Source organism: Mustela nigripes, chromosome 1 (genome assembly GCF_022355385.1).
Source record: "Mustela nigripes isolate SB6536 chromosome 1, MUSNIG.SB6536, whole genome shotgun sequence".
NCBI classification, from domain to species: Eukaryota; Metazoa; Chordata; class Mammalia; order Carnivora; family Mustelidae; genus Mustela; species Mustela nigripes.
This window is the reverse complement of record NC_081557.1, coordinates 8,440,365-8,464,740: the sequence shown is the minus strand read 5'-3', so window position 1 is coordinate 8,464,740 and position 24,376 is coordinate 8,440,365. Positions and strand designations below refer to the sequence as shown.

Here is a 24,376-nt window from a genome sequence, read left to right as displayed (position 1 = left end):
GAGGAGCCAAATCAGGACCCTGACCTTCCTGGGTCCAGGCCAACACTCTTCTACCATATTCTAACTCAATTGTTGATTTGAGGTTTCATGCCAGACTCTTCATTTTTTTTTTTTAAAGATGTATTTACTTATTTGACCGAGAGAGATCACAAGTAGACAGAGAGGCAGGCAGAGAGAGAGAGAGAGAGAGAGAGAGGGAGAGAGAAAGAGAGAGAAGCAGGCTCCCTACTGAGCAGAGAGCCCGATGCGGGACTCCATCCCAGGACCCTGAGATCATGACCTGAGCCGAAGGTAGCGGCTTAACCCACTGAGCCATCCAGGCGCCCCTCATGCCAGACTCTTCTTTGTGGGGTATTTCCATTTGGGGTCTCTGGTTGTCCCTCCCTCTTTCCTGCCTTCTATGGGCTGTCTGTTCATCCCACCTCACCAGGTTCTTTGGCATATGTCTGAACAGCATAGATGGTTAGAGTTCTGGAGTTTTGTGGGACATATCCAAGCCCCATACGAATTAGCTGATGCAAAGGGCCATGAAGAGAGCGGGTATTTCTCAGTTCTCCCAGGCATAAATCTCCAAGTCTTATTGTTGAGGGGAAGCAGTTTTATTTCTGACTTCTCCTGTAAGGACTCAGGATACCCTGCTATTGTTGTACAGTTTACGCAAGCTACAATCTCGTGGATGAAGTTGGGAGGGTGTTTACTATGCGCTGAGATACGTGAAGTCTTAGACTGCTTCAGACCTATTTTGTCTAACTTCAAAGACAGGTTATTTCCTGCAGGTTTAGAGGTGAGCAATGCCCGGCTAAAGACGTCTTAGAGCTCATCCAGTCTCATGTACAGAAAAGAATAGGGAGGCCCAGAGAGGGATGTAACTCAGCCCAGCCTCCCTCCCCCCACCCAGTGTTGGTTCTGGGCTGGGACCCAGTGGGTGTCCAGATGCCTGACAATGTTCTCCAGGCCAAGGTATATAAGAGCCTTGTGGCCTGGGGATGTGAAGACAGCTGGACAAACAGCTTGGGGGCTCTGGGGCCAATCTCCTGCCAGGACTTAGTGCCCTCGTGGGGGCGTGGGAGGAGTGTTGAGGGCAGTGGGGGAGATGGCGGTCCTACAAGCACCTTCCCTTTTTGAGCATGCGCCCAACCCTGCTTTGGAGAAGAACTCCCTCCCTAGGGCCTGACCAGCTCCAAGCCAAGCCGAGCCTGGAAAAGGCTCTGGAGACTCCAGGGACTCCATTGTGGTTGGCTCCTGGGATCATCTGTCTAGCAAGGAGACTTCCCACCAGCCCCCCAGCTCCTGGAGGGTTTCTGGAGGGAAGTGCTCCTGTGGCGAATGATTGGCAGAATGCGAAATATCCTTTAGGGACATTCTGAGTCATTAATCACTCAGAGTTGGACTCCCTGGACTGACTGGAATGTGGACTTCAGTTCTGGCCATGCTCACCCAGAAGGGGTCAAATCTGGGACTTCTGATTGGCCAAGCGCCACAGAACCACATACCATCAGAGACAAATGCTGTCGCTCACATGAAAACGTCTCATTGTACAGATAAGGAGACCAGGGCCCAGAGAAGGCGAGGGATTTGTCCTTGATCACACAGCAGACCCATCTAGATCTCAGCCCTCTTGATTCCATTGCTCTTTCTATCATGTTAACAGCCATCACATATCTCAGATTTTCTGAGACATCCAGTTTTTTTTTAAATAATTTTATTCTGTTAAATGAGATTTAAAGTGTGTCACTACATGCGATTTTGATTTTGGTTGTTTTGTGAGGTTTTTCAGATAAATGATTTGCAGGTCAGAGGAAATGCTCTTGCTCAAATCACAAGTCCTAAGTGTGGGTTTGAAATGAATGGCTTGGGGAGAAGTCAGGCAACTCCAAGTGCCTACACCAGGCACATGGCAACACTCTGAACAAGGAGCCGAACTGTGAATTGTATGTCTCATGGCCTGGTTACCCTGGCCAATGAATGGTGCAGAAATTAGAAATTCATCCCAAACTGCCACGGAAAGCCTGGACAGGAGGCGAGTAACCAATGCAGTGGCTCAGTGTGACGATTCTGCCCAAGAGAGGGGCTCCATATTGCATGACAAGTCCCTGAGCCAGTTGGAGGGTGAGTTCAGGGACTGAGAGCAGGGAGTAGGGAAAGCAGGAGGAGCCAGAGCTCTAGAGGAGCAGCAGAGATGGGAAAGGTGGAATCCAAGCTGGGGACTTGGGAACGGCCAGAAGAATGGGCCATGTGCATCCTGACCGGCATCCTGGTTCACCAGGTGTCCTGACCACGTGACTGCGAAGCACTTTCCCGGGCATCTTCTTTTCACCTTCCTGCGTGTCTTTGCAATAAATACCCTGAAACAGCTCAGAAATGGTTACGGCCAGGACATCCTGGGAGCCACCCTGAATTCTGGACGGCTGGAAGTTGGGGGGGTGCGGCGGCGGGGCTAGTGTTCCTACCTGAGCCCAGTTTTCCTCCCTTCAGGCTGAGCCCCAGCCAAGCCACCCCGGGGCCCACTGAGCCCCAGCCAAGTGCAGTGGGGGCTGGGTGGGAGCCTTCAAGGGCTGGGCGGGTACTAAAGGCAGGGGGTAGGGGGAGGCTGGTGCAGTCTGGGAACTGACAGGAGTGGAATGAGGCTGCATGGCAGGTGCGAGGGGGAAGGTATTGAAACTGAAGCCAGTCGAGGCAGGTTGGGGCCTGAGCCGGTTGGGCTCTGAGTGGGACCGGCCTTGTCACAAGAATGTAGACTTCATCCCACTGGGAAGTCACTGAAATGTTGAAGCAGGGGGGTGTAACACGCTCTCTCTCCTGTTTAGTAAGCTCTCTTCCAAACATCTAAATACAGATTTGAGAATAGTGGACTCTGCGGCTGGCGGTCGCGGCCCTGGAGTGTGTCTGAGTTGTCTGATTGGTGGCCGTGACCTGCTGCTGAGGGCTAGAGCTCAGCCAGTCCCAACGGAGATGTGCTAATAGGGTAAAACGCACCCCAGACTCTGAAGACTTACTATGAACTGAAAGCTGTAAAATACCTTTATCGATAACTTTTATATTGATTACATGTTGAAATGGTAATAGGTGGATATCTGGGGCTAAATAAAATATATTATTATTATCATATATATACACACTTAAAATTAATTTTACCTCTTTTTAAGAATGAGCTACTAGGAACTTCAAATCACATAAGTGGCCTGCATTCCATTTCCACCGGACCTCCCTGGCAAGGGATGACGGAGGAAGGGGTCTTAGGAAAGAATTCTGGGGAACGTCAGTGTTTAGGAGATGATAGAAGGAGAGGAGCTGCTTTTGGAATTGTTTGGTTTGGAAACATTTGAGTTTAGCTTAAACAAAACAAAAGCTATTCAGAGAATTCAGGATATTTTCTCGCGCTCAGTATATCCAGGGCCGAGGAGGACCTGGGGCCTGGACTCCGTTAGGAATCACTGTGAGGGGCGTCTGGGTGGCTCAGATGGTTAAGCGTCTGCCTTAGGCTCAGGTCATGATCTCCAGGTCCTGGGATTGAGCCCCACGTCCGGCTCCCAGCTCAGTGGGGAGCCTGTTTCTCTGTCTCCCACTCCCCCTTCCTGTGATTACATGTTGAAATGTAATCTTTCTCTCTCTCATATGAATAAATAAATAAAATCTTAAAAAAAAAATCAATGTGAATAGTCTCACCGAGTCTTTTTATCTGGGCCCTCGTGTCTGTGGTTCTCCTTTTCTCAGTGCCTTTCGCTTTGTTCTTTCTCAGCAGCCGGCTTTCTCTGACCCACCGGCGTCTGGGTCAGCCCACCCTCCTTCCCAGGACAACGACCACGGCAGGGACTAGAACCTCTGTGACTCAGACTCCCAGCCCAGGAGGGAACACGTGATGAATGAGACCTGGTTCAGGAGGGCCGCCTGGTCCAGACAGTCATGACCAAAGGTGGAGGTCATGGAACAGCTCAGTTGGCAGGTTCTGGGGGTGTTGACCTTTGAGGAAGGGGTAGGGGCAGGATGGGCGAAACTACATTTTGTAGCATTTGCAGGAGACCCTCCAGGAGAGTCTGAAGGAGCAGCCACAGTATGGGAGGGAGCTGCACACGCCACCCCCTCTGCTGCCGGCCCTTCTCCCCCGCCCCCTGCTCCCCACCCCACCGCATCTCAGAAACCAGGGGACCCAAGTCTGTTGAGAGGCCAAGTAACAGGCAGGATGAAGATGCCCTTTGGGTTCAGCTCAGCCCTGGGGGCACAGCTGTTTCGCTGAAGGGAGGAGGCTGGAGAGCAGTTTGAAGATGTACAAGGTTAGAAGGTACAAGCCTGAGAGGCATCCAACTTCTTTATAAAGTTTAGTTATGAAGGAGAGAAATTTTGAGACGGTGTGGCCCCTGCGGAGAGATACGGTTCCAGGGGGGGCTGGTTGGTTTGGTTCGTTTTTGTTAAGACAGGAGATGCGGGAGCTCATTTGACATATGCTGAGAAATGAGCCAGGAGAGAGTGAATGGGTGGAGGAGACCTGAGGGGCAAAACATCCAAAGGCGCTTTCCTTTGGACTGGGTGCACAGCCCCAGTGGGAGGATTGACTTCCTGCTGGGATTGGAGGGAACTCAGGGAACAGAGTGACAATGGTGGCCCTTGGTTATGGCTACGCTTTTCGCATGTACACACGACACAGAGCTGTCCAGGGGCCTGGGTCTGGGCCATGGATCAGAGACCTGGGGCAAGCAGATGGATTGGATGGGGACTGGAGCAGTGCTGGCTTCTGCCTGCAGCGGCTCTGGGCTTGTCTTGTCCTCTGCTCACACGCATGCTGGGACACGTACTTGCCCACAGGGTACTTCCAAGCACAGGACTTGCTATGGACAATATTGGGTCCTTGCTCAAATTTGCATGTTGATGCTCCAGCCTCCAGTGTGATGGTAATTGGAGGTGGGGGCTTCGGAAGGTAACTGGGGATAGATGAGGTCATGGGGGAGGGCATCATGGTGGGACTAGTGTTCTCAGAAGAAGAGACAGCAGAAACCTTGCTTCTCTCTCACTGTCCCCGCCAAGTGAGGACACAATAAGAAGGTGGACGTCTGCACGGCAGGAGGAGGGCTCCCACCGGAGACTGAGTCTGCTAGCGCCTTGATCTTGAACTTCCCAGTGTCTAGAACTGGAAGAAAGAAATGTTTGTTGTTTATGTGGTCTGCCTGTGGCGTATTGTTGCAACCTGAGCAGACCTGGTGTATATGCAGCTCTGTGCACTTGTACACGTGCACACGGGTTCCCATCAGCCCAGCCTCTCTGTACCCGTGTGCCCAACCCTGCATGTGACACATAAGTCCCAGTGGATGGTTATGTATTGCATGTGTCTGCGTGGCGGCCAGCTCCCTTCTCCCTGCTTCCCCCACTCCTGAGCATGGTGGCCTGAGTTCATTGCCATTTATTGAACGTTTCCAGCGAAGGAAGGGGTGGGGAGCAAGAAAGGGAAGCTGTCTTTGTTTAAGATTGAGCCAGGGAGCTGGAGGGGACTTCAGGGAAGGGGGCTGGGTCAGTGGGGGAAGGTGGCCTGTGGGGAAGGGCTGGACAGAAGAATGACATGGCCTCGGCTGAGGGAGGATGAGGACAAGGGTAGGGAATGGGAAGGGTTCCCTTTGGGCTGGAGCATGGACCTACTCAGGGCCTCCCAAGGTGCCCCCAGAGCCCAGAGGCAGGCGAAGACCTGGCTAGGATTCGTTTCGGAAGGGCAGGGAAAGGAGGGCTCTGCTGTCTTCAGCTGGGGTCCCGGCCCCGTCCACAAGGCTGCAGAGGGATCTTCTGGGATGCTTTCTCTGCTTCTGGTTCCTGCTTTGGTTTCTTTGCCTGCCAGGACCTAGGGAAAGAGAGCTCAGGAAAAGCTGCCGGTCGGGACCTGCTTCCCCAATGAGGAGTTCCAGTGGGACCAGAGGCAAGGGACTGACCAGTTTTCCACGTCTTCGATAGTCTCTGGCAAGGGCCGATTGAGGGTCTCAGGCAGGAAGTAGGCGGCACTGCCTCCAAGGAGGGTGACGGTCCCAAATATAACACTGGGGATGAAGGGCTGTAACTCCCCCGTGATTTTCACCAGTGGGGCCGACATGCTTCCCACACGGGTCCACATGTTGCTTACGCCCATACCTGTTTGCCTTGGGAGAATCCAGGGCACGGATTGGCAGCCTGTGTGGGTCTTAAAGGACAGCTGTGGGACCCCTGGGCAGGGGCGGGAGGATGCCACAATCCCACCTGACCCCATATCCTTTGGCTGGGTCAGCCCCAAGCCCAGCACCTACCGGATGACCGTGGGGTATAGCTCGGTCGTGTAGAGGAAGAGGCAGCTGAACGAGCTGGACAGGCAGCCCTTCCCAAACACAGCCAGGACTGTCCTCAGCGTTGGCAAGTCTACAGAGGGAAGAAAAGGTGACGGGTCTTTGCCTCAGAAGCACCCGAGTGCTTTCCCTCCTCGGCAGACTTTGTCTCCCTTTTTGCTTTGACTGTTGGAAAGCTCAGATCTAATTCAAATTTGAGTAAGAGCCCCTCTGCTGTTTCTAGTGCTTTGCGGGCTGTCCTGCTGCATCCATGTTTTCCCCGGCTCTGATTTCCTTCTCCCATATTTTGTTGTATATATGCTGGTCCTAAAATAGCTCACGTTCCTTTGGGAGGATATGGGTGTATCAACACACAAACGTCTATATAAACATGGCTTTTCCAAGGTCGTGGTGGGAGTAGTTTGTGGGGTCTCCCCTGAGCGCTGAGCTCCGTGGTTTTCACATGCCAGCTCGCCTTCCGCTTAGCGATGTCAGGCAGACCATGCTCCATCCCAGAGCGATCCCTCACACTGGCCAGACACCACCATACTTTGCCCAGGCTGGGTCAGATCTGGAAAGGAGCTTTGGTATCATCTAGCCCAAATGAGTCATTTTCTAGATGAGAAACGTGAGCCCCAGAGAGTTTCAGGGACCTGCTCAAGGTAACACAGAGAATTAGGGGCAGAGCCAGCAGAATTGGGATCCCAGGCAGCCCACTTTCCAGTCGGTGGCAGCCTGTGTTGCCCACAAACACGTTGGGCTGCTTTCAGAGGGCTCTGGCTTAGTCCTGGCTTCTCACCTGAGGGCACAAAGATGATAGCCAGGATGGCCCCTCCTGCCAGGAGTAGAGCACCCGCCTGGGTGATGTGTCGGCCCAGATGGTTCATGGAGAGGACGGTGATGAACTTGGCCGGGATGTCGACCCCACCAAAGATGAGCTGGAGGATGTAGAGATTGACTCCAAAATCTTCCACACTCATAGCCAGACTGTAGTAGCCAAAACCAGTGGAAAACCTGAGGGGAAGAGAGTGATTGGTTGGTGCCTGCCACTAGACTGGGGTCTCTCCCTACACTGGTCACGGGGTCATCGGGAAGATGAATAGTTTCATTTCTTATCCCAACCGCAGCTGATCGGTACAGGCTGCTCAGAGAGCTCTCTGAGATTGTGCAGGGCTCAGTGCTGGGATGGATTCGTTATGTCTGACAAGAGCACGGTCTAGGGTGTGGTGGCAAAGATTCATATAATTGACTCTAGAGAATATCAGGACTGGTGAGACTCTGGGAGACCAAAGGAGGTAGGAAATGGTCCCTCTTGGTTGTGTAATAGTTGAACATCTAGAATGGGAGAAGTGAGAGTCAAGCTGTGTGCCTGGGTCAGACGCTTCCTCTTTCCCTCTCACAATCGTGGGATCTCTTTTGAAGTCCTTGGACATATGGACCCTATTCATGTGGAGATAAAGGAGGGTCTCTGAACCAGGTCACGGAGAGGGCTTTGCAGGAGCTGTAGAATGTCAGATAGAAGAGATGACTCGGAGAAGCGTAATTTCTGTCTTCAGGCTGTGAGGGCCAGCCTTGCTTCGTGTGGTCCCAGAGGGCAGAGCTGGGCCAGTGGGGGCGGTGGTGGAAAGGCAGAGAATGGGGCAATGGACATAGCAGGGATGGGAGCTGTGAGTGGGGAAGGGGTTTGGAGTATTTGCCTTGTGGGTGGGGTGGGCATGACCTGACGGGGAAGCAGACACTGATGGCCGGGACTAGGTGTGTGGCTGGGACACAGGAGATTTATTTCCAGGGTTGGGGCTGGGCTGTGGCAGCCCAGGGAGGGGATCTCTTGACTCCTCTTGCAAGTACCCTAGGCCTTCCCCTTTGGAGAACCTGCTGGAAGCCTTGTTCATCGCTCCTGTTTGGCAGAGATGCGCGGGTGTGAGCAACGAGGTGTGGTACGTTACCAGGCCAGAGAAAGACAGAAGGTCACACGGCGCAGGTTGGGCGTCCGGAAGAGGTCAGCCATGCTGTACTTGGCCTTGGCCAAGGAGATCTCCTTCTGCATGCTGAATTTGAGATCCTTGGGGCAGAGGAAAGAGAGGGGTGCCATTAGTGATTGGCTGCTGGGCCAGAGGAAGGAGGGAGGGAGGTGCAGGCCTGGTGTCTCTAGAAGACTTTTCCTGGGGCATTGGATGTGATGTTGGCTTGGAATCAGGGAAACAGAGGCAAGAGGAGGGTTCCTGGTCCAGACTGTAATCCCTCTTGGCTCCTACCTCCACGCTGAGTTTTTCTCCTTCTTCCTTCTTGCCATTGAGGGCAGCCATCCACCGGAGTATTTTCAGGGCCTTTGAGAATTTTCCAGACAGGACCACCCAGCGTACAGACTCTGGTATCCACCTGGGTGCCAGAACCAAGTCACAGTGACTCCCCACCACGCCAGAGCCTTTTTGGTGGGGCCAGAAGAACACCAGCATCAACAGGGCCCAGGACAGGAGGTCCAGAAACCCAAGCTGTTGTACTGCAGATTTCATGGAATTTAAACTTGGCCAAGCTTTGCACCTGGGCTGCCTGCTGCCAGCACAAATTCTAGCATTCTCTTCTTCCCTTTCCAGAAGAGCCTTTCCTCTGCCCCCTACCTGGCTACTTGTTATCGTTGGGTATCTTCCTTAGCTAGGAGCCTTGGTCCTGGGCCAAGGCAGGTGGATCCTGGGGAATGGACGGCATGTTCAAAGCTAGACAGCTGGACGTTCCTGTATATCCTCCTCCCCAGCCCTTCTTGGGCCACCTCCCAGGGCGAAGAAGGGGCAGGGCTTCGGTCCTGGGGCAGCTTGAGAAGGTGGCTCAGGTTAGGGTTATGGCCTAGAGGACGGGTTTGAGGCAGAGGACCAATTCTGCTGGAGTAGGAGCACAGCATGAGGTCCTGGGATCGGCGAGTGGGAAGCCGACCTCACATTCCTCACCTCTAGGCTGTACTTTTGGGCTTGGTTCACCCTGAGCAGACCCTGAGTGTCACTAGGCAAAGAGAAATAGAGGAGAAGGAGGCGTGGGGAAGAAGGAATGATATTTTTAAAAAGCCCTGTCTGAGGGGTGTCAGCTGTGGCTGTGGCCACCATAGGCACCAAGGACCAGACTCCGTCCTCCTCTCCCCAACAAGAGGAACAGTGGCTCCCCATCAGTGAGCCTTCCTGTGGACCAGGCCCCCATGACCCTGGATGACAGGCGTTACTATCTTCATTTTGCCTAGGAAGATCTTGGAGCTCAGAGTGGGTGAGGCTTGTCCCAAGTCCCAGGGAGAAGGGGCCTGAGCTCTCGACTGTTCCCTGCTGACACTCTGCTGCTCTTTGGTCCCTGTCTTCTCTCATCCCAGGCTGTGAACATTCCCGGGCTCTACCCTGGACCCTTGGAGCACCTGTCCATCCCCTTCTATAAGAATCTACTCTCATTTTCAAATGGAGGTCTGTCCCTCTTCTATGTCTTTTTGTGTAACCCTGGGGGATGGCTTTACTTCTCTGAGCCTCTGTTCCCTCATCTGTCAAATGGGACAGTGATGCCTCCTTCATACAGAGAGGTCATGAGGATCCGGATGATTTAAGGGGACTCCTAGAACAGGGCCTTGCACACAGGAAGCGCTCAGTAAAGTGTCACTCTGTGTCAGTTAAACATCGGACCCTGGATCCCAGCTCATATCTTGATCTCAGGATCCTGAGGTCAAGCTCCACACCGGGCTCCATGCCCAGCATGGAGCCTACTTAAAAAACAGAAAACAAGTTACACTTTGGAGTTTTCCTATTTTCAACATGTCCTTAGCTTCGATGTGATGATAGTGAGCCCTTGACCTATTTGGGGTCTTTGATTCCAGATACTTCGATTCTCCCAGTTCCCCAGTTTGGGCTTTCCTCTCCTTTCTACCTCAAATCTAGAAGTCCCCAAATCCTGTGGATTTGTCCTTCAAAATGCCTCTCAGACTTGCTCCTGAGGCTCCTCCTGCCCACACAGTCATGTGTCTCCTTTAATCTCCACCCACTTGGGTCGGTCCTTGGGTCACAAACAGAAGCTCGGTCAGGCCTTTCGACACCACAGACACGTTCATTCTCTCTCCCTCCACACGAAGCTGAGGCTCCTTGGCTTTCTATTCTGTCCACAGCCTGACCCTGTGCCTCTCAACTTGGCCCCTTCGTCCACTGAGTGCCCCCCAGACACCTGGTCCTGCCGCACACCTTTGTGGATTAATTCCTCCTCCCTGGATTGCCCTTCCCAAATCCGGGACAGAGGTGTCCTGGGAGAGAGTCCACCAGCCTAGTCAGACACGGTCTCCCCCTGTTTGGCCCCCGCGGGCGTTAAGGAGGGAGAGGTAAGAGGTAGAGGAGAGGGCCACATACCAGGACAACAGGAAGAAGACGAAGAAGGGAATGGACACGGTTAACTGTAGCCAGCGCCACTGGGGGATGGCATAGGCCAGGCCAGGCAGAATGAACTGGCCACAGGTATAGAAGTAACCCATTAAAGTTGACATGATGGCCCGCATCTGGATGGAGACGCACTCGACATCTGCAGGAGGAGCCCAAGGACCAGATTAAGATTGTGTTGGGCCCTGGGCCACCTCCGGATGGAGGGGCACCAGCTCCTGCCCACCATCCCATCAGCTGCTTGACCTGACCTTGATCCTAAGGCTTCATCGCCCCCGTTTTACAGATGCTGTGACTAAGGCTCAGGAAGGTAGGACTCAAACTTAGGTCTTTCTGACTTCCAAGCCCACAGTCTTTTTTTTTTTTTTTTTAATTATTTTTAAGTAATCTCTATGCCCAACATGGGGCTCGAACTCACAACCCTGAAATCGAGTCACATGCTCTATCCGCTGAGCCAGCCAGGCACCCCCACCCCACCTCCAAGCCCACACTCTTGAGTGTCTCTCTAGAGGCAAACGACTTCCCTCATTTTGCTTCAATGTCCTTATCTGTAAAATCAGGACAACAGTGTGGCCTCCTTGTGTGTGTGGACGGAATGGGATGGCATCCCCCCAAGAGTGTCTGGCCCGGGGGTGGGGTGGGGTCCTCGTTGTGGATTGATGTTGTCCTTATGCTCAGAGGGGGCCTCTGAGATCCTGAGAGGGGCAGCACCTTAGGCGACCAAGGTCACAGCGAACCTGCGTTGAGCCAGGCCCTTGGCTTCAGGCTGGGGTCCCCCGACTCCTGCTCCCTTGCTCCTTCCCCCTGTGGCTTACTCAAGATGGTGGTACTCAGAACAATGCCCGAGATACTCCAGCCGCTCAGGAAGCGGAAGATGGTGTAGATGGAGAGGTTGGGGCTGAAGGCTGCGCCGGAACCGCTGGCCGCCAGCAGCAGGTAGCTACAGGTCAGGATGGGCTTCCGGCCAAACCTGGAGCTCAGACGAGTGGAAGGACCAAGTTAGCCCGGTGAGCTAGGTGAGACATGACTCTGCAGGCCTCAGGGCAAAGGGTCGGACCCCCCACCTCCCCAAGGGCTGGGCAGGGCATGTAATCCCCTCTTTAGACAGAGCCTGACTGGTAATTGCTATTTTGTTGAAGGCTGGCAGTTACAGTTTCAAGTTAATGAGTGATCGCCTCCCCGCCCCAGCTCAGTGACCTGAGCAGAGATCAAGGGACTTCCCACTTCCAAAGAGTCCATGCACCCGCCTCCACGGCCACACAGCCTCTATACCGTATCGGAAAACCTCGAGGCTTTCCCAGGGTCTGAGGAGGTGGGAAGACTCCGGTTGTGAGGGCTTTGGGGCAGAGGGAAGGCTGCACCCCAGCAGGATTGGGACATGCCCAAGGCCACAGACCAGGGACGGTCCTTCCTGCTTCCCCCAGTTCTTTGCCTCTTTGGGGGCAGTGCATAGGTGGTCAGAGTGAGGTGGGATGTCCCCGTAGGTTGTGCCGCCTCCCCTCCAGAGGCCCCCGTGTCTCACCTGTCCGACAGGTCTCCCAGCACGATCCCCCCAATCAGTATCCCCGCCATGAAGACAGACTGGGCCACCTCTTTCAGTCTTCTGGAGTCACACACCAAGTCCCACTGCGCAGGAGAAAGGTCGTGCCAGCCTGGCTCGGTCCAGACCGGCCCTCCCAGCCAAGCTCTGCCGGAGCCCCACGGTGCCGGCCCGCTCCTGGCGTCCTCACCAGACTTCCCTGAACCTGGACCCCCCTCCCAGGCGCCAGCTCTGTGTTCAGCCCAGCCCGGGGCCCCTTGGGTCTGCCTGTGGCTCTTTGGGTCCCTGACCCCTGGGGTGCAATGACAGTTCCTCTCCAGTGTATGTGGCCCGTCAGGGGCTTGTAGAGTCTGCTTAGCTGTCGCTTCCAGGTATGTTCTCAACTCCTGCGCTCGTCCCCTCCCAACTCGCCTGCACCCCGTGCTGCAAGGTCAGGGCCGGCCTGCAGCTTAGCTCTCTCCCTCTCCTCCATGCGGGCACGGCTCTGTGGCTGACACCTGGCTCCGTCCCACATCTGTCTGTGTCTCTGAGATCGCTCCTTCAGGTCCACATTCGCTTTCGGTTCCCCCTTCCCTTCAAAGCTGAATCTTTTGGAAGAGAAGCTAAACTTGCTCTCAGCCTGGCCTCATCTTCTGCTCATTGCTCTAGTCCGCCCCCACCACTCCACTGTCACTATGCTCACCAGAGTCGCCGTGAGGTCTTTTTCACTAAGCGCACTGGAACCTTCTATAGCTTGGCCTGCCCTGATGCTGCTGATGTTGACCTCTCCCTCCCTCTGGTCTCTCTCTCCCTATTTACCACTCCTCTTCCTCCATGGGCTCCTTTCTCTCTTAAAGATTCCCTAAGACTCTTTCTGGAGCTTTCTCTCTTTTTATCCATTTTCCTGAGTGGAGCATCACCTGCTCCTCTGGCTTCAGTGTCTATTTTATGAGGAAGACTCACTCCAACCCGTATCTTCAGCCCAACCTCTCTTCTGGCCCGGAGAACAGTCAGTTCAGCTGCCTTCTTGAAAATTCTACCTCGATGATGTCTCACGGTCACCTCAGAGTCATAAGACTTGTCACCCACGGTTCGCGGACTGGGAGCCTGTCCTTTGCCTCATCTTCTTCAGTGCATCCCCATGCCATCCTCCAGTTTCTAACTTTTGAATATTTCTGGAATCTGGATTCTTCTATCTCTACTAATATCTTAGTGCAAGATTAATAATAATGGCCGATTTTTATGGAAGGCTTACAATGCACCAGGCACTGCTGTAAGGAAACACTTCCCAAGCTTTAACTTCTTCAGTTCCCACAACAACCTCATGATGGGGCATGACGACCGTCATCATCCCCATTCTAGAGATAAAGAGACTGAGGCCTGCTGATGATCACTGTGGCGATCTTCGGACAGGTCTCCCAGCCTTCGATTTCAGTTCCTCCTGTCCTTGCTTCCCCTGCTAACCTGAATGGCTTCCTAAAACCCCTCTCAGGTCAGGTTCCTGTCTTGCCTAAAGGACTCCCTGGCTTCCTCCTGCCCTTTGGGTAAGGAGAAAGCTCTGTTAACACAGATTTAGAAAGCCCTCATGCTCTCGCCTCTGCCTACCTGTCTGGCCTAATCTCTGCTAATCCCCAACATGCACCCTTTGTCTAGCCGTCCTGAACTACTTGTGTAATGAAGTGGAGAATTTTATTCAGTAGAAATGCCTCACAAGAATGTTTTGGAAGTGAAACAGTGTGGGCGAGAAACCATACGTCCCAGGGAGCCCTGTCCACATTCCTCTGCTGGAAGTGAGGGGGATGGGGTGGATGAAGACTCCAGGTCAGCTATCTCCAGGCAGCCCAACATGGCCAGCAAACCCAATGGGCTCTTCTGGTTGAGAAGGGAGGCTTCAGGGTATGTGTGTGGCATGGTGGGAGGGCAAAGGGTGAAGGAGGAAGTGAGGGGTGTGAGGAGGAGTACACCAGAGGGTGCCTGGAGAAACTTCTGGTACATTGTGGCATGCTGTGGAAAACTGCTTTAGGAAAATCTGAAGTAAAGACCTAGCACCCGGCTAGTTTCATTCACACCCCACCCCTTCCACAGTAAGCACATTTCTCAGGTGACCCATTCTCTGAGTGGGGGCATGTTCTTGACAGTGCAATGGAGCGGAAGAAATGCTTATTACTTCCACCTCGTTTGATTAAGGGAGAAGCATTGGTCTGGACTTGATTGTCTCCCCTCTTCCTGTTGATGGGAATGGTGACAACTAGAATGACTCAGGAAGTCATGTGTTGAAGATGGCAAAACTGTTGTTAGTCTGGGTCCCTGAATGACCCTATGGGGCAGAGTCACCCATCGACCTGAAATTCCCACCTTAGAACTCTTGCATGAGAAAGAGAACCACGTCTATGACCTGCAAGCCATTGAATTATCATTGACCCTTTCGTTATGGCAGCATAGTCTATCCTGATACATCCCACCAGAAGTTGTAGATGGACACTTGATTCCCTCCCCCCCAACCTCCATGTTATTTAGTGTCTCAAGAACAAATCTTTCTGCTTGGATCCTGAGAGGGTCAATGTCAGGCCCATTTGGATTAGTTTAAGGCTGTTGCCCTTCTGTATGGTCTGAGACTAGATTGCCGCGTCTTGGTTTCTACCACACTACTTGCGGTGAGGTATGCATTAGAATAATGGTCACGAGCCAGTTTCTACTTGAAAGCTGAGCCGTGTAAGGAAACACCATTCCTAGAATGGGCTTTGACTCATGTTTAAAACAAGCCTGAATCCTTATAATGGCCCATAAATCGCTGCAGGATGAGCAGACTTATCCCTGTTCCCTCTCTGCTCTCATTGGCTACTACACGTCCTCCACAGACTCCACTGGTGTTGGTCTTCCTGCTGTTCCTCGGACATCTCAGGCACCTCAGAGTCTTGGCATATGGCATTTTCTCTGCCTGGAAAGTTCTCCCTTCAGAGAGCCACTTGACTTGCTTCTCCACCTCTCGCAGACCTTTGCGCAAACATCATCTTCTCAACGAGAGCCTCCTTGACCACCCTATTTAAAATCGTAACTCCCAGTCTACATTACTCCACCCCACTTTATTTTCTCGATAGCATTTGTACCATAAGCTATAACACACAGTTCCTTTTTGTGTGTTTATTTCTCCCTCAAGACCGTCATCTTGATGAGGGTACAGTGTTTCGTCTGTTTTGGTCACAACTGTACTTCCCTTGCTTAGGACGGTGCCTGGCACATAGTAGGCACTCAGTAAATATAGGTGGGATTGAAGGAGTGAGCATTCTACAGGAAGAACAGAGAGAGGGAGAACCTTAGTGGTTAAGATATGCTGATGTCGAAATGAGAGGTCATATGGTCCACATTCCAGATACCACCTGGAGGAGAGTTTTGCTTTGCCACAATGAGCATATGTCAGGATGGAGAGTGTCTAGGCTATAAACATAGGATGTATAATCCCGTGTCAGCAGGAAGGACTGAAAAACTTCACAATTAGGCTGGAAAAACGTCTATGGCAAACTGTCTACTAGGGAATGGTGAAATGAGGGTTTAAAGCTTAGAACATGAGCTTTGTGGTTAGACATTAAAAAAATCTTGGGTTTCAAATGCACACTTAGTTGTTCCCAGAGATTTCATGGTTAATAAAACTCATTGGAGTTGATGATAAAACTGTGGCCAGGGTTGCCCTGCAGATCAGCACAAATCCATGGGGCTCGGATCTGGAACGTGTAACTGCTATGGGTTGAATGGTGTCCCGTGAAAAGTTAGTCTGGAGTTCTAACCCCTAGTGCCTCAGCATGTGACCTTATTTGAAAATCGCATTGTGGCAGATATGATTAGTGAAGATGAGGCCGTCTTGGGGTAGGTCTGGGCCCTTAACCCTCTGTGACTGGTGTTCTTATAAGAAGAGAAGTTACAGACACATAGGGAGGACGTCTTGGACAATGGAAGCAGAGATTAGATAAGCCAAGGGACACCAAGCCTCACGGACAATCATCAGAAATTAGAAGATGCAAGAAAGGAATCCTCCCTAGAGCCTTGGGAGAGAGCATCCCTACACCTTGATTTTGGACTTCTGGTCTCCAGAGCTGTGAGACAATAGATTTCTGTTATTTTAAGCCACCCTATTTGTGGCACTTTGATATGGAAATTCTAGGAAACAGATACACTGTGTGGTTCCTGCATGTTTGAAGTACCTGTGGGCTTGGTAGGTGGTGATGGGAAGGGGATTGGGGATGGAAGAGTCTGGCCATGAGGGAACCAGAAATAGAGAGAACTGAAGAGATTTTTAAAGGCATCCTGGAATTCTGGGGGGGAGGGAAGATACCTAGAGACATTTGGGGCAAGCTTCTGTGTGGTTAGCTGTAGAAGACCCTTGAGAAGGCTGAAGGCTCGGTTAGTCTCAAAGGGGTTGAGGGTGTGTGGTTTATGTTCCTTTGACTTTGACTCCATGCACAGGCTGGGCCACATGTGGTCTGTGGTTTTAGTCGGGTTACACTGTGTGTGTTCCTCTCTGCCTTTGAGCTTGTCATCATGCCCTTTTCCTCGTCGTGTTGCCAGACCTACAGGCAGGTACTGGTGACAGAACAGGAAAGCTCAAGGCCCAGAGAGGAATCGGAGGGGCCCACTTGGACCCCCAGACTGAGCTGGGCACCCACAGGACCGAGGTTCAGTCGTGTGGGAGCTGCGGGCCACAGCTCCCCTCCAGGGAACCCAGAGCCCACAATCCATGCTCCCCACACTTGCCAGACTTGAAAGAAAGGCCTTTGTTTCCTCTTAATGTCCTGGTAAAGCTCTTTCTGAAAAATTCCAACCTTATCTCTGCGGAACTCAGAGAAAGGAATGTGTGGTCGCCTCTGCCAGGAAGGCTTAGGGGATCAGCGGGGGAGGGAGACTCCCTCCACTCTGGCTGGACCCTGCCCTGTGCTCACTCCCATCCTGGCCAACAGTCCTCCCCACCTGCGCCTCCTCCTCTGGGAGGGAAGTTCCTTGTTATCTTGTTATGCAGATGCAGGAACTGAGGCGGAGAGGGGGGCTGATGCCCCAAGTCATGGGCTGTGAGAGTGGAGTGGGGACCCACACTCAGGCTTGCTGTTTCCACGAGGGGAGGGCTCAGTGAAAGCCGTGGAGTGTGGCTAAGCTGCTCAGGGGAGCTGGGAAGTGCTGTGACAGCTGATTTCCCTTTTCCTGGAGGTTCCCCTGCTCTTCTGGTGGGGACATCCCCTCTAATCTCAGGACACCTCTATTAGCCATAATAGTGAGGGCAACAGCCACAGAGGCCACAGACATTATAGCTGAAGGCTCCACAGGGGCCTTGCGTGGTCTCCTGTCGGGCTCACCCTTGCTCTGTTCTTCCGTTTTATGGATGAGCAAACTGAGACTTCTGGCCTCATGAGATTCCTAGTACAGGGCAGAGTCAGGATATGAACTCTGTTGCTTGACCCTGGATCACGAGCACACGCGGTTGGTCAGGGGGGTGGCCCCTGGCCTCCGCTAACTAGGGTCACTGAGTCAGGTGCCACACACCCTTATTACCACCTTCCGTACCGGGGCTGGCACATCCAGACCCTGCCTCCGCTCCAGAGACCCACCTCTAGGTAAGGCCCCGCCACGGTTTTACCCCCGCCCCATGGGGAACTGAATCCTGCTCGCCCCACCGCAGGCAGGTGGAGGACGGATTTGCCCCAGATGGAGCGGCCAACAGAAAAATCACTGTGCTGGTAACCAGCAAATCGCTGGGTCTGGCCACGGACATTTTCCCAGCTGGGCAGGGACTCCTTGCTGAGTCAGGGAGCCAGGCCGACCCAGAAGAGGGTACAGTACCCTGAGGACTGGTGAACCCCTGCGTTTGTCGGGATGCAGATGCCCCTCCTTCCCCCCAAGGGCTGGAATGGTGTCTGGGCACTTGGCTGGCACAGACGTGAACGGATGCTTGACCAAGGACAAGACCTGCAACCTCTGTTCTTCGCCAGGCTCCCTGGAGGGGAAGCCACTTGCCAGCAGTCAGCAGGATCCGAGACCCCCTGAGGGCCTCTGCCAGGCATGGCCTTGGCCTTGGTTCAGCATCCGCTGAGCCCTTCCTGTGCTCCTGGCGCAGGGATGCAAAAGATGTTTGGAGGGGCGCCTAGGTGGCGCCCTGGGTTAAGCGTCTGAGTCTTGGTTTCTGTTCAGGTTGTCATCTCAGGGTTGTGAGATCCAACCCTGCGTTGGGCTCTGCGCTCAGCCTAGAGTCTGCTTGAGTTTCTCTTTCCTTCTCCCTCTGCCCCTCCCAATCATGCTCTCTCTCAAAATAAATAAGTCTTAAGGGGGGAAAAAACAAGATGGGTCGAGGACCTACATTCCCTGTCCAGGAGGAAGCCACCAGCCAGGGAGGGGGCTCTTGAACAGCAGCCCACTGGGGCCACAGGGTGCTCGGTCAGAGGGACCGACTGTGGGTGGGGTTATGCAGCCTTAAGGAGCCCCATTGCCTGCCCTGCTTCACGTCCCAGCTCCACCATTGATGGTGGTGCCTGTGCTTTTGTTTGCTCTGCTGTACTAACGGGACAATTAAGGTGCCAGCCTCAGGGTTGTTGTGAAGATTGAAGGGGTTAATAAAGGCCGGTCCTGAGGCATGGGGAAAGCCCACAGTCAGGTGTAGCGATGATGGTTATGTCACTGCTTCCTGCTTGATTGTTGTCCCTCCAGCTAGCTTCCGTGTTTTCAGAGGACAGACAGGGATGGTGGCTTTCACTCCTCCTCTCTGATTTCCTGGGGGCCAGCTGTACAGCAAGTCGCCCATACATTTGGAAATTTCATAGTATTGAGGCATCTTTGATGCCCTCCCTGCCCCTCACCTCCATGTCCGTTGCGTCCCCAAGTCCCATGGATTCTGACTCCCTAAACTCTCTGGTATCTATTCCCACTGTCCCTTCCACTGGTCCTCATTTCCCTGGATCCTTGTGGTGAACTGCGAACCGGTCTTCCTACTCCTAGACTAGAACTCTCCACCAGACACTCTCCGTCCTGCCGTCAGAGGGAAGGTGATCTGAACACACCCCTCTACTGCTCAACACCCTTCGAGGGCTCTCTGCTGTCTAGGGACAGAGGCTACACCCTCTCCTTAGCATCTAAGCCGGGCGGCCTCTTCTCCAGCCCCACGTCTGGTGGCCTCCACGCTCCACAGCTAGCGCCTCTAGCCTTCCCCTGTCTCTTGCCATCCTGACCGCTTTGTTCTTATCCTGCTCCTGTGACCAAGCGTTTGACCCCCCACACTGTTGCTTTGGCCTGGGACACGCTTGCCCACTTCAACCTGCCTGCTTCCTCTCTCCTGGTCACACCCAGCGGGGTGTCGCTGACTCCAACTGGCCCTCCTGGGCCCCCCTGCCCCCTCTGGGCCAGGCTCCGTTCTAGCTGCTGGGGATACAGGGAAGCAGCTGGAAATCTCTGTCCCAGGAAGCTTGCGTGTTGCACGCATGGCCAGGGGTCCTCGAGGGGTGGCTCTGTCTCTTGCTAGAGCTGAGTTCCTGGAGGGCAGGAGGGAGCAGGTGGACTGTGACTCTTTGTCCTCAGCAGTAGGCATATAGTTTTTAGTAAGTGTTTGTTTGCTGCATTTCAGGCACTGAGCTTGGCCCAGGGGAGAAAAGGCAACTATAATATGACCCAGGGTTATTAGAGTCAGCGGGTGTCATAGCTCAGAGCATGGCTCTGGGGAAGGGAGCCCGTGTTAGGATCCTGAATCTGCCCCTTTGCTCGTGGCGTGAACTTGAAGGAGCTCCTTAACCTCCAGGCTTCGTCTTTTCCATCCAATCTGAGAAATGAGCTTATAATACAAACTATCTTACAGTGCTGTCAACAAGACTAGAAGTGTTAATATCTCTGGGCACCTGGGTGGCTCAGTGGGTTAAAGCCTCTGCCTTCGGCTCCGGTCATGATCCCGGGGTCCTGGGATCGAACCCCGTATCGGGCTCTCTGCTTGCTTGCTTCCTCCTCTCTCTCTCTCTGCCTGCCTCTCTGCCTACTTGTGATCTGTCTGTCAAATAAATAAATAAAAATCTTAAAAAAAAAAAAAGAAGAATATTTCTCAAGTTAATAACTCTCAAGTGCTTGGAACAGGGCCTGGCATGTAGTAAGTGCTTTATGTATAAATAAATATTCACGGAACACGTGAAAAACAGTTATACAGACTAGGAAGTTAGAGAGTCTTGGGTTCAAATCCCACCTCTGCCAGGTCCTAAGCACAGGTATTCCAGGGAAAGTTGTGGATGAGGCTCCGTGTGCTGCCGCCTGGGATTCCGGGAGCCCTCACCTATAGCACGCTTAGTGCAGAACCGGCGCAGGGCAAACCGTTGGAAGTGCAGCTCTCAGATGAGGCAAAACAGCGGCCTCTCTGTTCAGGGCTCAGATGCCACGCCCCCTCCGGGAAGCCTCCAGGGAATCCCGCTAGAATCCTGCAGTTCCTCCCTCCTTCCTCCTTCCTCCTTCCAAGCACCGTGGGCCCCTACCCCCCTCTGTGCCTCTTAGGGGCGAGCGTTTGCCTTCAATCCAGTCCCCAAGACCGACCAGCTGTGTGATACTGGACCCTCACTTCCCTTCTCTGAGTTTTGGTCTTTCTGATCTGTAGAAGGAGCAAAAATCACGTTCGACAAGATATCGCGGTGAGAATCACAACTGTCTGCAAAGCACCAAAATGTGCCAGGCGGTTTGTGGATCCTTCCCAAAATGCCCGTTCCTGGTTCTTCTCCCCGACTCCCCGCACCACGGTCTCCTGACTAGCCTGTCAGTTCATCTGAGGGCGGAGGGCCGGACGTACCTCTGTATCTCTGTCGTTCCCCGGACGGCAGGTCATAGAATCAGGAAAGAAGTTAAGGGTTGAATGCATGGGAGGTGAACCCAGGCATAACTCATGGCGGGAGAGGGCGGTTGGGAGGTCTGGGCAACCCTGTCACCTTGGGCCCTGCTCCCTCCTCCACACACACTCCCATCTCTAGACCTTCACACAAGATGCAATTTCCTTCCTTTTCATTGTTGCCTGGTGAACTTTTGAAGGACATTAGCTCAGCTTGAGGGTCACTTCTTCAGGGAACTGTTCCCCCCAGGACTGCCCCCCCACATCCTCACGTCACCGCCCCTCCCTGCCCCCATGTCCAGCCCTAGGCAGCCCTAGTCTAAGGTCACAGCCCTAAGTACTCTGAAGTTGTAAATTTACATTTCTTTATGGGGTCCTTTCCTCGGGTGATGTCCTGCAGGGCTGAGGACCCTGGGTAGCAAAGACAGTGCACTTCTGTATCCTCAGAGCTCAGCACTGGGTTTGTCCTAGAAATGGGCTGGCGACTCTCTGAACGTGAAGAAACCGAACTTTCTGGTTCGTCGGCATCTGCACCCAGGTCCTTCCTCTCTGCCTGCCCAGCGACCCGGCCTCTGGTCCCAGTCCCAGGGAGACTAGAGCCCAGACTGTTGTCCCGTCCCCGAGCGAGTGGAGGAAGAAGGGCCCCCTCTGTGCGTACCTCAGTCACAATGGAGTCCATGGTGTGGAGGTCATAGACCCAGCCGTCCAGGCATGGCTCCGTGGCCCCCTGGGTGTTGTTGGGCAGGCTGGTGTTGGGCGGATATATGAAACGGAGGCACGTCTCAGGCTTCCCATCCAGGCCCTTGGGGAGCCCCCAGGGCCCGGCGGAGGTGTTGGGGGGCAGGCGACAGTGGTGGGGCGGCGTAGCCGCTGTGAAGATCTGCAGCAGGTAGTGGTTGGCCAGGCCCAGGACTGGGAGGCCCAGCAAGACCATGTTCAGGTACTGGAAGGTACCTTTGCTGCCCACTCGGTCCATGAGCTCAGAGAAGGCCATGGTGGATGAAAAAGAGCTGCAGGAAGGCACCTGGCGAGGGAGAGGGGAGTATGCACTTGAATTTGGTGTGCCTATGCGGACAGGTGTGGGAGCACCGTGGGACAGTGGGCCAGGTACACGGAACAGCATGCATATAAACATGTACAGATGTGGGGCTCAGGTGTGTGTGTCCACACGTGGATACGTGAGCACATACCCAGCGGTGTGTCCAGGCACAGGACCGCAGGTGCGGCGTGTGTCCAGGTGTGTGTGTTCATGGGGTGTCTGCTGTGATGTGTGTCTTGAGGCTGGAGTGGAAGGTGCAGCTGTGGGAGCTTGGGCGTGTGGCTGGGTGTGTAAGTTTACCTGTGCTCCACGAGGCTGCTCACACAGGCCACGTGCACATGTGGCACAGGACAGCTGGGACCCCAGGGCCCTGGCCATGGACATTGGCAACAGGGGCCAGATGGTGGTGGTGGGGGGGGAGGTGGGGAGGTCCCTGCTCACCCTGAGCGGACACAGGCTTGGAAGAGCCCAGGTCGCCTGCTGTGAAAGTCTCCCCAAGCCCCAAGCCTTCTGGCTCTCGGCTGTCCTCTGGGCCGGGGTCCGCCAGACTGGGGCAGTGGAAGGAGTCCCAGGCAGGTCCCAGAGGGCGTAAGGGGCTCGGCCAGTCGCAGAAAGGAAGCCAGGCCAGAAGCCCTGGGGGCTTCTCAGGGGCCTACATGGGCCTGGGCTTGGGCGGGGGTCCCCATTCCTCCTTACCTGGTAGCTGGTGGGGGCCCAGTTCCTTCCGCTGGGGCCGGCGGTGGAATGTGGCCGAATCCCAGGGTCCGGCAGCAGCTGCTGCACTTGGGGCAGCTCAGCTCCAAGGAGATGTTTTTGTGCCTGCCCCCAGGGGGACTTATATAAGGCATAAGTTCCTCAGGCTAATGTTTGACTTTCTTCTGAGTATTAATGGTGCTGGCATGGGAGGGCGCTGTGGACACACCGAGCCCTGCGGTCTTCAGAGGGCTGCCTCAGCAAAGGCTGGCCGGTGGTGTGGCTGAGCCCAGAGGGGGTGCTGGCCAGACTGAGGGGCAGGTGATTAGGGCAGGCTGGTCTGAGGATAGTCTGGGTGGGGTCTGGTCTGAGTCCTGAGAGCCCTGGGTCATCTCTGTGCAGAGGGTCTGTGGGATAGCTCTGAGAGGGGTGTTGTGTGTGTGGGCAGAAGACATTCTGCCGGGCATCACTTCCCCTGCCTGGTGCCTCCCGAGAACGGGCCTGGAGACTTGTCCCCTGGGAAATGGTGAGGCGGGTCCAGCAGAAAGTGGCACGGCTGTCTGTCCCTGAGGGCTCCAGCTGTGATTTGCTGGGCTCCTTGGCAGCCAGGGCTCCCTTGCCTGGGTCCCAGGCTCAGGGGAACAGCTTCTCTTCTGATCAGCTGTGTCCCTTTGGGGACAAATCGTGGTCCCTGGTGTTTTGTTCTTTTCTCTGAATTATTTTAACTCTCTAATAATGTTTTTCTTGCATAAAACATGGGGAACACAAATAGGCCAAACAAAACAAAATACCCAGCCTCACCTGAGAGCCAACCCCGTGTGCTTTCTGATGTATGTTCTTCCAGACCTTTCTTCCTCAGGGACTGTGGTCTGACCCTCATTCTTCTGCAGCCAGCAGGAGGCTCAGGTAACCTCATGGCCTCATTACTACTCCAAGCATTGTAAATTAGGAGACTAAGAAACAGAGAGGTTAAGTAACTTGCTCACGGTCTCCCAGCCGGGGAGGACAGGGACAGTGTGGACCCAACATCTGCAGAGTCCGTGGGCTCTCTCAGAAGCATCACCTTGGCTGACTTTCAGTGTCCCTCCTGCGTGCTTTTGCCCTCTGGTTCTACCTGCAGGGACTTTGGGGAGCAGCCCTGTCCTATCTGCTCTGGGGGATTGGGGGGCCCACCTAGGGCTCCCCTTCTTGGCTGGGGAGGACTCGGTCCCCTTCTCCACCCAGGCAACACCCAGCTCCCTGGCTCAGGCTGGCCTCAGCCCCTGAAGTCTCTCCTAGCCCCTCACCACCGCCCCCTCCGGGGTGGGGTCAGCCGCTGGGGCTCTGCTCCCCACCTGGACCCAGCAGTAATTGATGTTTTCAGAGTGGCCTGAGGCAGGGCGAGATCCGGAGTCATCAAAGGAAGATTCAATTATGCTCCGAAGCAGCCAAGGGGTTGTTTTAGGAAGGTTTTCGACTGCGAAGCTTGCAGAGAGCTGAGCCGCCGCTCGAGCCCCCCTGTTCCAGGCGTTCGGCCCCCCACCCCCCCGTGAGATTTGCTGGTGCCTAATTGGGCCTGCGTTATCCGTCTGTTCCTGTCCTAGCGGAATGTTGTCTAAAGGAGCCTGGTGACTTCCCGTGGAGGCTGCTGGAGGTGAGCCA

The 24,376-nt window shown here is 54.1% G+C and overlaps 1 protein-coding gene across 1 annotated transcript; it reads right to left on the bottom strand.

Moving 5' to 3' along the window:
* Positions 1-5,376: 5,376 nt before the first annotated feature.
* Positions 5,377-22,858, bottom strand: SLC22A8 (solute carrier family 22 member 8). Its single transcript, XM_059403457.1, has 11 exons — positions 22,739-22,858; positions 21,662-22,027; positions 12,183-12,286; positions 11,476-11,630; positions 10,634-10,802; positions 8,528-8,651; positions 8,219-8,334; positions 7,072-7,286; positions 6,258-6,366; positions 5,910-6,113; positions 5,377-5,821 (listed from the first exon to the last, which is right to left on the bottom strand). Exons 2-11 carry the CDS (start codon positions 21,995-21,997, stop codon positions 5,722-5,724), a joined length of 1,632 nt encoding a protein of 543 aa, XP_059259440.1. The 5' UTR covers positions 21,998-22,027; positions 22,739-22,858; the 3' UTR covers positions 5,377-5,721.
* Between the last annotated feature and the right edge of the window lie 1,518 nt (positions 22,859-24,376).